This window comes from Lates calcarifer, linkage group LG17, assembly GCF_001640805.2.
Source record: "Lates calcarifer isolate ASB-BC8 linkage group LG17, TLL_Latcal_v3, whole genome shotgun sequence".
Classification (NCBI taxonomy): domain Eukaryota; kingdom Metazoa; phylum Chordata; class Actinopteri; family Centropomidae; genus Lates; species Lates calcarifer.
Window position 1 is genome coordinate 19,827,796 of NC_066849.1, and position 13,814 is coordinate 19,841,609.

At 40.6% G+C, this 13,814-nt stretch overlaps 1 protein-coding gene across 7 annotated transcripts in view; it reads left to right on the plus strand.

The window, feature by feature from the left end:
- The window catches only part of rfx2 (regulatory factor X, 2 (influences HLA class II expression)), a 30,059-nt gene that overhangs the window by 783 nt on the left and 15,462 nt on the right, over positions 1-13,814 (plus strand). The window contains exons 1-3 of one of the 7 annotated variants that reach the window (XM_018695938.2): positions 1,495-1,692; positions 12,990-13,098; positions 13,623-13,712. In XM_018695938.2, the coding sequence (XP_018551454.1) occupies positions 12,991-13,098; positions 13,623-13,712 (198 nt within the window). In that variant the 5' untranslated portion in view covers positions 1,495-1,692; position 12,990. Of the gene's footprint in view, positions 1-1,493; positions 1,693-1,997; positions 2,158-12,989; positions 13,099-13,622; positions 13,713-13,814 lie in introns of those variants that run through there. The other 6 variants (XM_018695956.2, XM_018695951.2, XM_018695948.2 and 3 more) reach the window with 6 other exon arrangements.

Below are 13,814 nucleotides of genomic sequence, written 5' to 3' on the forward strand. Positions count from 1 at the left end.
ATTTATAATCCCAAGTGACATTACAGCCGAATATAAATAAAAGCCACGGTTTTGCTGAAAAAATTATATCAATTGCTTGTTTGTACCCTACAGTAGGTTATCACAACCACCCCAAAAATGTTTCTGTAATTTTTAAAATATTTTTCTTTTTGAATTAACTTCTCATTTATATATATATATATATATATATATATATATTTATATATTATATATTTTTTTTTTTTTTTTTAAAGCTGGATCCTACAATTTCCATGATCCAACTTAATCGTGACTCACATTGGACTACCACTGCCAACCTGAGATAACATCATCAGCGTTATTTTTTATTCATTTATTTATTTATTTGTAGACTTGAGAAAAATTTCCCTCCAGAGCCACAGAAACATTATACAACAGTTTCCACAGGCCACATCTAAATTTGGTTTCTTCTGAACCCATTATGAATTTGTTATGGCCTAAAAGTTGTTGAATTTGAAGTTTAAAGTTCATAGTAGTATAGGATGTTACTCAAAAAATACCATCACCTCAGCTTCCTGACTGGATGATTAAATTTGCATTAACAGCTTTATCTATTTATTTTTCTGCAGAGTTCAAAATAAAAGAAAGAAAAGAAAGAGTTAACATAAGCCCCAGTGTACTATATGAGGTGCAGCTCTGGCAATTGGCTCTGGATAAAGTCATCTTTAAAAAAAAACAACAGAGGGAAATATGACAATCTTATTTTGTCATGTATCTACAGTATCTTTGTAAAGCATTTGAGAGGAGAAGAAAACTTGATAAACTATCAGGTCTATTAAGCTGACACACTCTGACTATCTTGTGTTACATTATGGACATATGCTGCCACCATGTGCTGAAAATCTGAACTGCAGGAAAACCAGGCCAGTTGTAAGTCTTGCATGACATAGAAACACAGAAAAAGAATAATCATATATAGTAGGTTTGTTTTTAACTCTAAAACTGAAAACCTTCTTAAATACAATGACATATATACATGCATAACAAGACAAGAAAATAATGCCAGATCCAATATGTGGAAGAAAATGTATCTTATTTATTTTTTTATTTTTATATAGATGAATACCACTTACCAAATAACTAAAGTTTGGTTTTTAGTCTTAGTCTTTATGTATATATATGTATATATGTATGTGAAATTATGTGTGTGTATATATATATATATATGGCTGGATTACCAACCAGGGGTCACAGATCGAGGCCCACATAGCCATATTCACTGTCAGTTAGTTGCAAGTTGTAATTATTTACTCATTTGATCAGGGTGTGATACATACAATAATTCTTTTAAATAGAAATAGCTTATGTCAGTGCAAAGAGAGAGAAGCAACATCTGGATAAACTGAATTTAAGTGATTAATGTTTTTCCATCACTTCCCTAGCTAAGACCACCTCCTAGTGGTTCAATTTAAATTTACAGCTAAATTCAAGTGGGCGGCACTCTTGTCCTATTGGCCCCTCCCTTGCATAGTGAGGGCCCTGACGTATGCATTAGAGGGTAGCAACAGTTGCCTCGAGACCCCGTCGCGCCATAGTGACTGTAGCCGTGGAGACAGTTACTTACCAACGGGCGCAACACTCAGCAACAGCAGCAGCAGCATCTGGAAGTCACCGAGCGAGTGGGAGAGAGGGGAAAGAGAGCAGAGCCAGGGCAGAACTTTTCTCAAGGCAAAGGTGACTATATCTTTATAGAATTTAGAAACTGAATTAATGTTAATCTGGAGAAAAATGCTCTGGGATTGAGTGTGCTAGCAGTCCTTATTATTTTCCACAACATAACTTTCCCTTCTTTGTGGCATCCGCCCCAAGTTGAGAAAGGCTTTCCACTGTTCATTTAACTGACGCTCACCAATAGCTAGCAACAGCTTTTTTTGCACGTAAAGTCAGCTTGGTGGAAAAAAAAACATCTATTTCACTTCTCCTACTTATTTTGCTACACTTTGTTACACACAGCGTCAGTGGTAAAGGTTGCTACCACATCACATTACACTTGTTGCTATGTTGTGTAGCGAGTCGAGATGTGAACGCACTTCCAGCTCAATCCCAGCAGCAGCAGGATGGATGGTCAGGCTACCCTGTCATGCTACACAGCTAATGCTAACTTAAGTGATGCAGCAGCGATTGAGTCCAAGTTCAGTTGTGAGTTTTGAAAACGTTCGTCACGTTGCTAACTGGCAGCTCCGTCTCGTCCGTCACAACACGGACTTCATTCTCGGAGCTGCTTTTCTCTGGGAACCGTATTCAAGCAGGTGGAAGTGTGGCTAGCTAGCGTTAGCAACGTTGGTTCTGGGGCTCAAACTGTAACTAACGTCCGCTGAGGGCGAGCGTGTGTGTTTGTGTGTGTGTACTCATGAAGAGGACAACTTTCATTTCAGCGGGCAGTTTGTCAGCTCCGTTGTGGCGATTTTCACTCAAACTATTCGTACAAGGAGCTGAAAAATGTCACGCCGTCGATCACGGATATATGAACTTCTACCGGCGCCGTTACGGCACTCACCGTTACAACGTTACCAAACCTGATACTTCCACTGGTGTCTATCTCAGAAGTATATTGAACTGCGAAGATGATGTGTTAATCACATTATGTAACGGTGGTTATCTAAGGAGGACAAAGTAGATACTTTCCAAAGTTCAGAAGTTTTTAATATTTCAGAAATAGCTTGGATAACTGGATATGTTACAGCTAGGTGGTGCTATGATGGTTCTTTTATACTGCTCTGTCTTGTTTTTACTGTCTTGGATGAGAGATGGAGTGTTTAAAGTGCTATTTTCCATTTGCTTTTAAAAGTAGGCATCAACTAAGATATACTGGTGCACTTTTTCAGTAAGCAGGATGAATCACTGGACCTGATTCATATCCTCTCACCCATTTCATCACAAGTAACTTGGCTCCATCTACTAATCCTTCAAGTTTTACTGATACCGTACCTGTTGAATAGACTCAAAGCAAATTGTTTGCTAATAGCCGGGTTTTGTTGCTTCATTGTTCAAATGGCAGGTCTCATTGAATTTGCTGTTTGACCTCTTTGCAGAGTTGATAGCTCATCTCAATCCATGCCATAGCAATAATGCGAAACCACGGAAAAGTAGAGACCCCCCCATGATTTTAAATTCCCTCTTTCATTAGTTTTACAGTGTGGCTGTGGTTGGTTTCCAGTGTTTTGCATACCCCTTTTCTCCTTCTGGGATTCTGTCTCTTTTTGTCTCCGGAGATACATTAATTCTAATGAACTATCTTTTCAGAGACAGCTGTCAGGTGCTCGGTCATTTGTAATGTTTGTTATTGATGCATCAGGAAGGATCTTTGCAGCATGAAAAATTCACTAATTAATGCCCTCTGTACTTGCTATGAATTGAGCTATAAACTTTCAAATGTGTATTTACATAAAGTATTCATTTTGATGAAGAAAAGAGTTGAATGATTAATTTAAGGAGATGTATTATTGATGCAGCCCAATATCTATTTCCTTTTGGGTGTAAAGGGGTCAAAAAGTAGGTCTGAGTGTAGTTATATTAATCGTAATTAATATCTAGGCTGCATAATATGTTAAAAATGTAATGTTCATGAAGCTTTCCTCCACCCATGATTTTACTCCCTTTGGCCAGAGTATTTGAGGGGAGAGCAGAAGACTTGACTTGTTTTGAAATAAGTGTTGGAGAGAGAAACTTAACTTTGATTGGTCAGACAACTCTCCGCAGCTACAAAGAAAATAAAGAGATGACTGCGCTGAATCGCTGTGTGTAACCCCCACCAACCCCACCCCCCAATTTGAGCGTGACACTGTTATGTTTACATGGCAACTTGATACACAAATACACCCAAGTCATGGAAAGAAAGGGGATGGGGTGGGCCAGGGGGGCGAAATGTTATTCTTTTAAAAGTCAGTGTTTTTAATCAGGTTATTTTCATCTCCCTCTTTGTGGTAAGAGTGCATAGCTTTGGCTTGCAGAGGCAGGTCAGAAAGAAAAGGTGCGCAGAAAGGAGAATTAAAGTGGAGAGCAACTGGTGGTTGGAGAGTTGTTTAGAAAGTTCTTATTGACTAGCAAAGAATAGAAAATGATTAGTTAAAATGAAAAGGGAGGTAAAATTATTATTATTATCATTTAAATAAGCAGCTCTGTTGTAGGTCACTTGTCATGTATCTGTAGCTTCAACTTCAGTGACCGAGCCTGCCTTTTTATTGGCATGGTCTGCAGCCTGTGATTGTGGTCATACTTTGGTCCATTTCAGCATTGAGTGCCACAGACAATCATGCTCCTTCCTTATGTTTTTAACCTCCTCTAGCCTTCTTTTACACCATGTCTGGAGTTGCTTGTATGATTGTGTGCAGCAGTGTCCACCGTTACCCGTGTACCATTTTGAACGTTAAATGGGCCCGTGTGTGTTGTACAGTTCAGCTATCAATAGGACAGCTGCAGTGGTCTCTTGGGCAGCGGGTGATCTGACACAGCTTTTGGTCACATGTTCTGTGTGTGTATGTGGTGTGTGAGTGTGTGTGTACACGCATGCATGTGTGCTCTGTGGATTTGCTCGTATATGTGTGTTTGCTCATGCTGTATTTAGCTTATCTTGATGAGGCCGACTGCTGCCCTGGGGAGAAGTTCTCAATCCAATAGCTGGTGACAGATATAGACATGGACCCAGTCACCGCCATCACTTTTGTCCCTGCTGTTTGCAGTTGATCATACTCACTTAGAGTTGCATTTACTTCCTGCTGTGCTAGCTGAGGTGCCTGGTCTTTGCACATTTCATTGTCTGATATTAACACACTTTTAATGGGTTATCCCATAACTCCAGTCAAAGGCATGTCAGGAAATCACAGAGCAAAGCTGAAGAACTGAGGGGAAAATGCCTTGTGGGGCTTGTTAACTAGAAATTAATAGTGCCATTTGTACACATGAAATGTTTCAGTTTCATAATCTTCATAATTCATTTACTTCATTTTAAGTGGTTTGCTGTTACAGTTTTATAAGAATCTGTTGAAAGCAAAACAGTTGAAGTGTCCTCGTGGCTCTCACATCAAGTCTTCCAGCTACAAAGATTTTGGAAATCATTGTAGGCTCACGCTGCTAGGATACAAAGAAACAAATCTTGTCATACACCAAAAAAATGTGGCCACTGATTGGCCCTCGCGCGGTGGCAACAAGTTGAAACTTGTTGTGAAATGAAATGTTTTTCAGTCTGTCTCCTCTGTCTGTGTGTGTGTCATCAGGAACATTCTTAGCATTCCACCTGTTTGTATCGTAGCTACACAACTGCTAATTAAATTTCCTGCCACAAACAGCAGACAAGGCAGTGGCATTTGCATTACAATGACCGACCCCCCCCCCCCCTTGCTCTTTCAGGCAGGGATAGTAGCAGCCCCCCATCCACTCCTCACTTTTCCTTTCTTTTGTAGAGTTTCAGGATAGTTTGTTAAGAGATGTTTATTTGGCTTAAAAGAAGAACTTCTGTCAGTGTAAACCTGCTGCAAATTAATTACCAGAACCAAGACTAGACTTTTGGAGGAGGGAGATTTGGACATATTTGCAAAGGAGTAGACTCAGACAGTGTTTGTAGGTTGATTGCTTTTCAGAAGCTCTTTAATGAGGTGATTTGGTGGTGAATAATGGTGGGGGATGTCATTGTCACAGGTGGAAGCAGCTCTGTTACAGTTAAATGGTGGGTGTCCTCATGCAGTGAAGCCCTCAGATCCCATTCTCAATCTCTGGAACCCTGTCTTCCCACTCATTCACTTCAGAGGCCATGTTCAATGTGGGGGTGTGGGGCTAATTTAATTGCAGTGCTGTATGCTAATTATTTTTGTCATGTAAGAATTGTTCAGTCATTGTTTGTGTTGCCTGACTGAACAATGTTGAAAATTGTAGCTCGAGTATTGGGTCTGGCAGAAAATGTTTTCACGTCAGAAAGAACAAAGTGGAGGGTGAAGAAATAAATAGCACCTTAGTTTAGAAAAATAAATAGTTAACAGGCACACGTAGATCTCTATGTCAACATTATCCTGTCACCACCATTTATTGCATGTTTTATGATTGCCATTTTGGTGCAAATTGCCATGCAGGAACACTTGTTAGATCCTTAAATAATTTGATGTTTAATGTTCTGGAAATGACACTGAATATGATGTGCTAAATTAGCGTGAATGTTGCTGAGATTATGTAAGTCATGATTTTTAATATCAAACACATATCACTGCATCTGGCTGCTGGCTGCAGAAAAGATGATTTAAAATCCAGACCCTGTCTTAGTAATGTCTTACACAGAAATCACTGGTCCAGTGAAAAGATGGACTCTCTCACCAATTAAGTCCACTCCATTTGTGGCCAGCTGTAACAGCTGGTAAGCCACTCAGATGTAGTTTGGCTGCAACTTGGATCTAACACTGCTCAGTTTCTGTATGAAATTTAGGTTGCATGCTAGTTTGACTAAAATGATGCCTAAACATGAGTCTTGACTGAAGGTGTTGTATTATTTTTCCGCTATGTTAAATTCCCAGTATATTTAACAAATTGAATTTAACTAATTTAATAACAATGACATGTGACAGCGGTAATGTGCAGTATGATTACAAGAAAACACATTTGCATACTTGAAATCTGTGTGAATGTCAACGACCTGGTATGTACCCGTGGCCATTATTGTGATCGTGATGATGATGATTTAAATATTCTGGTATTGAAGATTGTCCTGTCAAATGCTGATTGAACTGATGATTAACACCCTTTGTCTTGCACGGGGTTTATGTATGAAACAGGCATCTAATACTTAAATCTGAGTCTGATGGCAAGTCTTCCACATGATGACTCATTGTTTGTGTCAAGTAGTGCCTGTGAAAGCATACTGTACATACAGTATGAAGATTCTCAGTGTCATATCTGTGTGGAGTGCACGCCTGCCAAGAAGGCTCCTTGAGTGCAATATGACGCTTATCTCAGGTTCATCAGTCAAGACCGAGGCAGCTCACTGCCAGCATCTGAGGCCATCTTTGCAGAATGTGATTCCCTGGGAAATAAAACTCCCAAGTCTGTAGGTTAGAAACACACCTGTCGAAGAGAGCAAGTGAAAGCAGATTTAAATAACATTAGTGTGAATGTTTTGCATGTGACATGTTATACTCCCACAGAATAAGATGCATGTCTGGGCTAGACTGAAGCGTTAGGATGCTGTACTTAACCACTCCAAGTTGTCAGTCTTGGTGATTGGTTTTGACTTTATACATCCACGCTGTGAAGATTTTCAAAGAGACCGCAACATTACTTCCAACAAGGAGGTCATGTTTTAAGCCCTTTTGTTTATCTGATAAGTTAACCTGTTAACAGATTTCATTGAATTAAGAGGAAAAGTAGGCTGAAGGAACTAGTGATTCACTTTTGTTGCCAATCCAGATTTTTTAAAAAAACATTGCATTTCAACACCATTTGCATTTTCAGATGTTTTTTTTTTTTTGTTTTTTTTTTTTGGTGAAGTAGTGCTTTTACTGAAAAGATTTTAAATCTCTTGTAGCCCATGAAAACTCATTTGTATTACAAAGCTTTTCTTATTGTCTTTTAATATTTTGATCTTGCAAACTTATGTATGTATATGTACGCAGGTATTTCTGCTTTCATCCTTTGTTCTTACTATTTGATTTAATGTTGTCACTTTGTCTGCTCTTTGTATTTTCTGATCTTGATAAATGCTATATAATGATAATTATAGGATTGTCCTGACAGGGGTATGTGCTCTATGAGTTGTCTCTGGTTTTGTGAGTATATTTGGTGATATAATAGCTTTAACAGGGGTCCATATTATGTGCTTTGGATCTAGCTGTGAATGTATTTAAACTGAGATTTTATATGCTTTATATGCCTTGCAGACATGATAATAAAGGCCTTGAATTGAGTTGACAGATCAAAAAATTAATTGCATAGTCTCAGTATGTTTTCTTAAATGTAGCATACATGTGTTGGGAATAAATCAGATGTTATGTAATAATTCAGACTCCATCATGTCTTTAAGTAGACAGGTGACTTACAGTGACTCCTTTTTGTGTCAGCCTTGAAATGCATTAGATAACTACTTGTGAAAGAGAGAATGTAATGTAGGAGTATAGTCTGATTACCTTCCCAGTTGTGACCACCTCCCCCCACTTCCCTGCTGATTCTTTTTTTGTGTGTGTTTTCCAGTTTTAACTTCTCAACGTGCAGTTTCAAATCCTCATTCTTCATCTCGAGATGTTAAATGTTAAGGGATGAGGGCTGGGGGGTGTGGGTGGAGGTGGGGTGGGGGTGGGGGGGTAGTGGAAATCTGGAACGGGTTAGAAGAGGTAGGGCGTTGGGGGAGGAAGTTGTGAGTGTTGAGCATGGGTGAACACACAATCTCCATGGCAACGGTTTGATCTTTCTCTCTGTGGCTGTCAGGCCTGCAGCGCACATGGTGACGGAGTGGACAGGTTGTGCTGATGACCAGAGGTGGGGAGGTGAGCTGGGGAGGGGGGGGTGCTTGGATCAGAGACAGTGGTCTGTGCCTCCTATTTCTGCCCTCTGTCTCTCTCTCTCTCTCTCTCACTCTCTCCCTCTCCCCCTCAAACTCTGCCATCTGCAGACCCCAAGAGCTGCTTTGATTGGATTAGCCATGAATTAATGAGACAGGCTTGAAGAACAGCCTCTGTTGTGGAAATCTCTTATCATATCTTAATTCGCTCTTTGTGTGAGTGCGTGTGCCTGTGTGATCTTATAGGTTCTTTTAATGAAATCAAAAGAAAGCAGGTCTAAATGTTTTTTTTTTTTTTACAATCCTCCACATGGCAATGATTTTTTTCATGCTAAGAATATAATTAACCTCAAATATACTTACATACTCAAATTAAGGCGCACATGCTAAATCCTCATTGGAGACCTGTTGCTTTTTCTTGTTAGATATATGAAAACTGTCACAAATTAATACTGCGTAGTGCGGAACAAATGTCTTCCATAGATGAAAATCAACAAGTGTCTGCCTCTGCTATATTTTGTTTTATCTTCTAGTGAGTTGGAAAAAGTATTGCTCTGCTCAAGCTGTTTTACTATCTCCTCTGTCCAGGGAACTTTGGAAAGACTCAACTCACTTTTGAAAGCGTTGTTTTTGGGTGGCATGAGTGTAAAGCAACCTTGAAGAATAGACCGTTGTCTCTCCCTGATGACTTAAACATGCCTCCTCCTTCTGACCACCAAGTAGTTACAAAAACAGAGCACTTCATCCTGTCCTTTCAAGTTATAACCAGTAAAGTCTGTACATTTTTGTATAGCTGCAGCACAGGAATAACTCTGCCTCCATGTCCCCCGGTGTCTGAAATTAATAGCTTACATAGTATTTATTGTTGTAAGTTTCTACTTAGCGTGAGATAGAGGGATCAGGTGGGGGGATGGCATTGTTTGGTTTGGGAAGTATTCTGTTGGTTGCATAGCAACAGGCTCCTGGAAACGGGAGTGGACGGTGTTGCCACTAGCAACCGTTGTTGCTCTGCAAACAATGTGGGCCAGTGCAAACATGAGCCAAGACTGTGGGCTCCTGCTTTTAATTGAACATCTGTATGTGTTTTTCTCTGATTGAGCCCTGTTTAAGTTAGATCTGTCAGTGACAGATGTTTAAATGTTGTCTGCACTATTAACATTAAAGACTATAGCATTAATCACAGTTTGTAAGGCTTTGGTTTTTTTAGAAGTGTCTTTTCCTGTTTCTGTATAGCTTCTAAAACTCAGGTAACTCCTGAAAGGAGGGGCTGTTGTTGTAATGTTGTTAAGTGCTCATGTGGGATTTGCCTGAATGAAACCAGGCTCACAGACCTGACATGAAAACGGAATTACGCGTGTGAAGTTGTCTCTGGGTCGGAGTCTGAAAGGTCTGGCCCTAAACAGCAGCCTGTGCAGAGTAGAGGTTGTTGCAGCAGTGTGCTGTATATCCTGCTGTGTTCTACCTTTGTGCCTTTCAGAGCTGCTGGTGGGGAATTTCTGTGGCTTTTAACCTTCCTTGAACGCCAAACAGAAAGACTCCACTCTGTCCTCTTTCTCCACTATCAACACAATGATTTGGTACACTTCACCATACCTATTAAAGCCAGTGCTTTAATTGAGCTTTAATGGATGAAAAGTGCTCTGTTTCCTGATCCTTGACCATCATTTCCTTAATGGCACAAAGAAGCCCTCCGGCGCATGTCACTTCCCTGGGTGAAAATGACAAGTCTAAAGATAAATGACGGGATTGTTACAAGTGTATTTATAGTTGAAGTGACACTCCATAAACAAATTCCTTACTTCAGAAAGATGCTCAAGCTTTGCAGCAGCTTTTAAAGTGTTCAGTCCTTGTTAGCGTCATTCTGATAATGGACTTTTGGTACTTAAATGACATACAAGAAAGGTGTGTGAGGAAAAATTGCAATGGAGCACGAGAGCCTTCACATGTAAGTGCTAATTGTACCCTGAACATACACACTGAAGATGAACTCAGGGCTGCTCAGTAACTCATTAAAGCGCTATGTGTGCTTGAAGATTGACACATATCAGGAATTTCAACATAGGCCTCCTCCACTCAAGTCTATTAGTCATGGAGGCAAGGAAATGTCTGCCTGTGGCAAAATCCCCACACATTGAAGCTGCCAGTGGTGGCACACCCAAATCTGTTATTTTTCTTTCTCAAAGGTACACTCTTATTTTGTTAAAGCACCTAAGAGTGCCCCCATACACTGATGACAGTTTTTCTTTAAAATCTACGTGTTGTTGGATATTAAAAAAAAAAAAAAAAAATCAAGTGGTGTATCTTTAGCAAGGTCGCTCTGTTCAAGGTCTAATCTGTTTGAATTTTTTGATGCTTTCAGATAGCATGCAGATCAGAATTGTCTATAATTCTGCTTTTTCACAGCCAGTTATGTATTTCCTTGTATTCAAAGACTGATGCTATTATGTGAGTGAAAGTGCCAGACTTATCTCCTTCTGAGAGTCACCATGTTGTCTGTAGTGTGATGCTGCTTGATCTAAATCCTAAGTGGCCTGTTCAATTCTGGATAAAATGAGAATCACTGTTTTCTAGTCAGGAGTTGATATTACTATTTAGTGTCAAGATCCTTAGGGAAACCATTTTTTAAGTCAAACATTTGCCCTTGCAATCTCCCTTTTTCCTGTGGGAATGTTTCATTTGTGGATAGTCGGGATTTTGTGGTAGTGTCTGTGATACCTTCATCATGTTGTATTTAGTGGCAACGTTTTAGGTGGTTATATAAATTAGTGGTGTTATCCTGTATCATCACAGTCTTTAACTCAGAAAATGTTCCACAAAAGAGGATGTGACTCCTAGTTTTGTGTGAGCACAACATTTTTGTTGGATCTGTGGTTTGGTTAAATTTATTTCCCCTTCCTCTCCATCATTAGCAAGGTTTCCTCAATTCTGACTCATTTTACCCTTGTTTTTGTTGTTCATCCAGAGCTGTTTTCTCTGCTTTTGTGGGCCACGTGTTAGATTTGTTTTTGTTACTGACCCTTCTGTTTTAGTTCAGTTCGTTTCATGGTAAAATGTGGTCTTCTCATGTATTGATGAAACATAGAGACCCCTTAGGGGCTCTTGGTGCGAGGCAATGGATGCAAGAAAATCCTTATGTAAGAATAAGTTTCCAAGTTTAATCGCTTTTATTATGAAGCCCCGTCAAAAAGTTTAGGTTAGACTTTAGAAAGCCAGAAGACATGCATGGCTGCACCTGTTGCTTGTATTTAATAGTTCAGTCTGCAGATTACTGCACCCTAAGTGGTGTTCGTCAGGTCTCTTCCAGTGAATTAAAATAACATTGTAGAGCATGTTGTGTGTTATGACAAATCGCAGCATGTCTTGAGCAGGTTGTGTCTTGCAGCCCCTCTCTATAATGCTCCCGGTGAACACCTCTCCCATCTGCCTGCTGACTTTTCCTGCTGCTCCTGGGTTTCTGCCTTAAACCAAAGACTGCTCATCAATTCAACCCACCCCCCAACTGTGCTGTATCTCCCTCTCCCTCATTCTAATCCTCCTCCCCCTCTCCTCTTTGCGGTCGCACTCGAAAGTTCCTGTGCAAGAGCTTTATAAAGGGTGTGTGGGGGGGGGGGGGGGGGGGGGTAGAGGAGTGAACAGGGAGGGGAGGACGGGGGTTGAGTTGGGGGTGGTCGTCATGGATTCCTCACCATAGCAACCGACAAACGTTTACAAAGCATTGAGGAATTTCCTCATATCAGCTGGATTATTGGAGCCCTCAGAGAACAGCTCTCGTTAGAAACAAACGCTGGATATCATCAGGACCCTGGCAGGGCCTGGAGCCCCACTGCCATTTTCATCCTTTTCTCCCTTCGTTTTTTCTTTCTTTTGGAGAGAGTGGGGAAGTTGTTTTATATCTGCTTACTCCCCCTTGCTCTATTCTTCTCTTGTCCCTGCCTTACTCCCGCTCTTTCCCCCTCTGTCCTTTTTTTTTTTTTTTTTAAAGAGAGTCTTTGTGTCACTCCATTTTTAGCTCCCCTTTGCTATGCTGTGCACATTGTCACCCAGTGGAAAGGCGAGTGGCGGCAGTGGGTTTGGTCCTCAGGAAGCATTTCAGTCCTGTTGGTAACTTGAACTCCTGTACAGTAACTCTTCTACCTGGGTCTATTCTGTCAGCAGGACTGGAAGAGTCTGTGTAATTCTGTTGGGCAGCTTATTTTGCCATTGATTAAGGCCAAAGGTGGGCAGTCTCTGGGTCTCTCAGAGCTTTAGTGACTCAGCTTGACTTGGCAAAGCCAGAAGCCCCCTGGGGCCCAATGAATGCTCTGGTGGCTCTGAGGCAGAAGGGGTGGGGTGGAAGGGCATTTATTTAGTATGTTTAGTATGGCTGTTCATGTGTATAGACTTGAAATTCTCTTATTCTTTTCTTTTAGTCTTCAATGTTTCTTCGGTTTGGTATAAAAATCCCCCCTCCTCATTTCTTTTCTCTTTTTGCCCTCTTCATATCTCCTGTGCGACCCAGCATGCAGAGCTCCGAGGGAGGGTCAGACACCACGACCAGCGTGGCAGCGCTGCGGACGTCATCATCAGCCCAGGCCCCTGTGGTACAGCCTGTCCCAGCCTCTCAGCAGGTAGGGCACTACCTTTACCCTTCTGCTACTGTAGTGACAGGACTAATTGTTAAAGTCTGTTCCATTCTGTTTTTCCAAATGTTAAAAGAATAGTTATTTTGGAAACCAAACCAGGACCGGCTTGCAATATTAGTCCTTGTGCATGGTGCTTGACAAGAAATAGTACAATATATTGACAACAGACCCTCTCCTGGATTCACTTGTGTTCTAATGTTCCATTCACCACCTGCAAGACATAAAAATGTTTTTTTTTTAAGTGGTTCCAATTTGTAACTTGTCAGCAAATAAAACTGCCTCCGCTCTTCCAAAATCATCATCATCTTGCCTCCTGTATCCATAACCATATTAGCAGGAGAGGGTTCAGCAGTGCTTTCTCATTGTCTTTACTTTATTGAACTACTACAGAAGTTTTGAGGGGAACATTTGTAATGTTTGCCGATGTTGTGTTGACTTTATGTTAACAATGATGTGTGTGATTGTACGTACATACCTCTGTAATTGAGTTATGTCTTGTATCCACACAGAGGGTGCTGGTTCAAGCCACAGGCTCAGCTCAAAAGGGAGGACAAGTACAGCAGCTTTCAGTACCCAGGGTTCAACAGGTCCCTCAGCAGGTACACAGTACTGTACATACATATACAGTGCTGTGAAAATATCTGTGCACCCCTTGAGCTTTTACAGTTTTTTAGAATTAAGTTATTTTCACTTTTGTGACT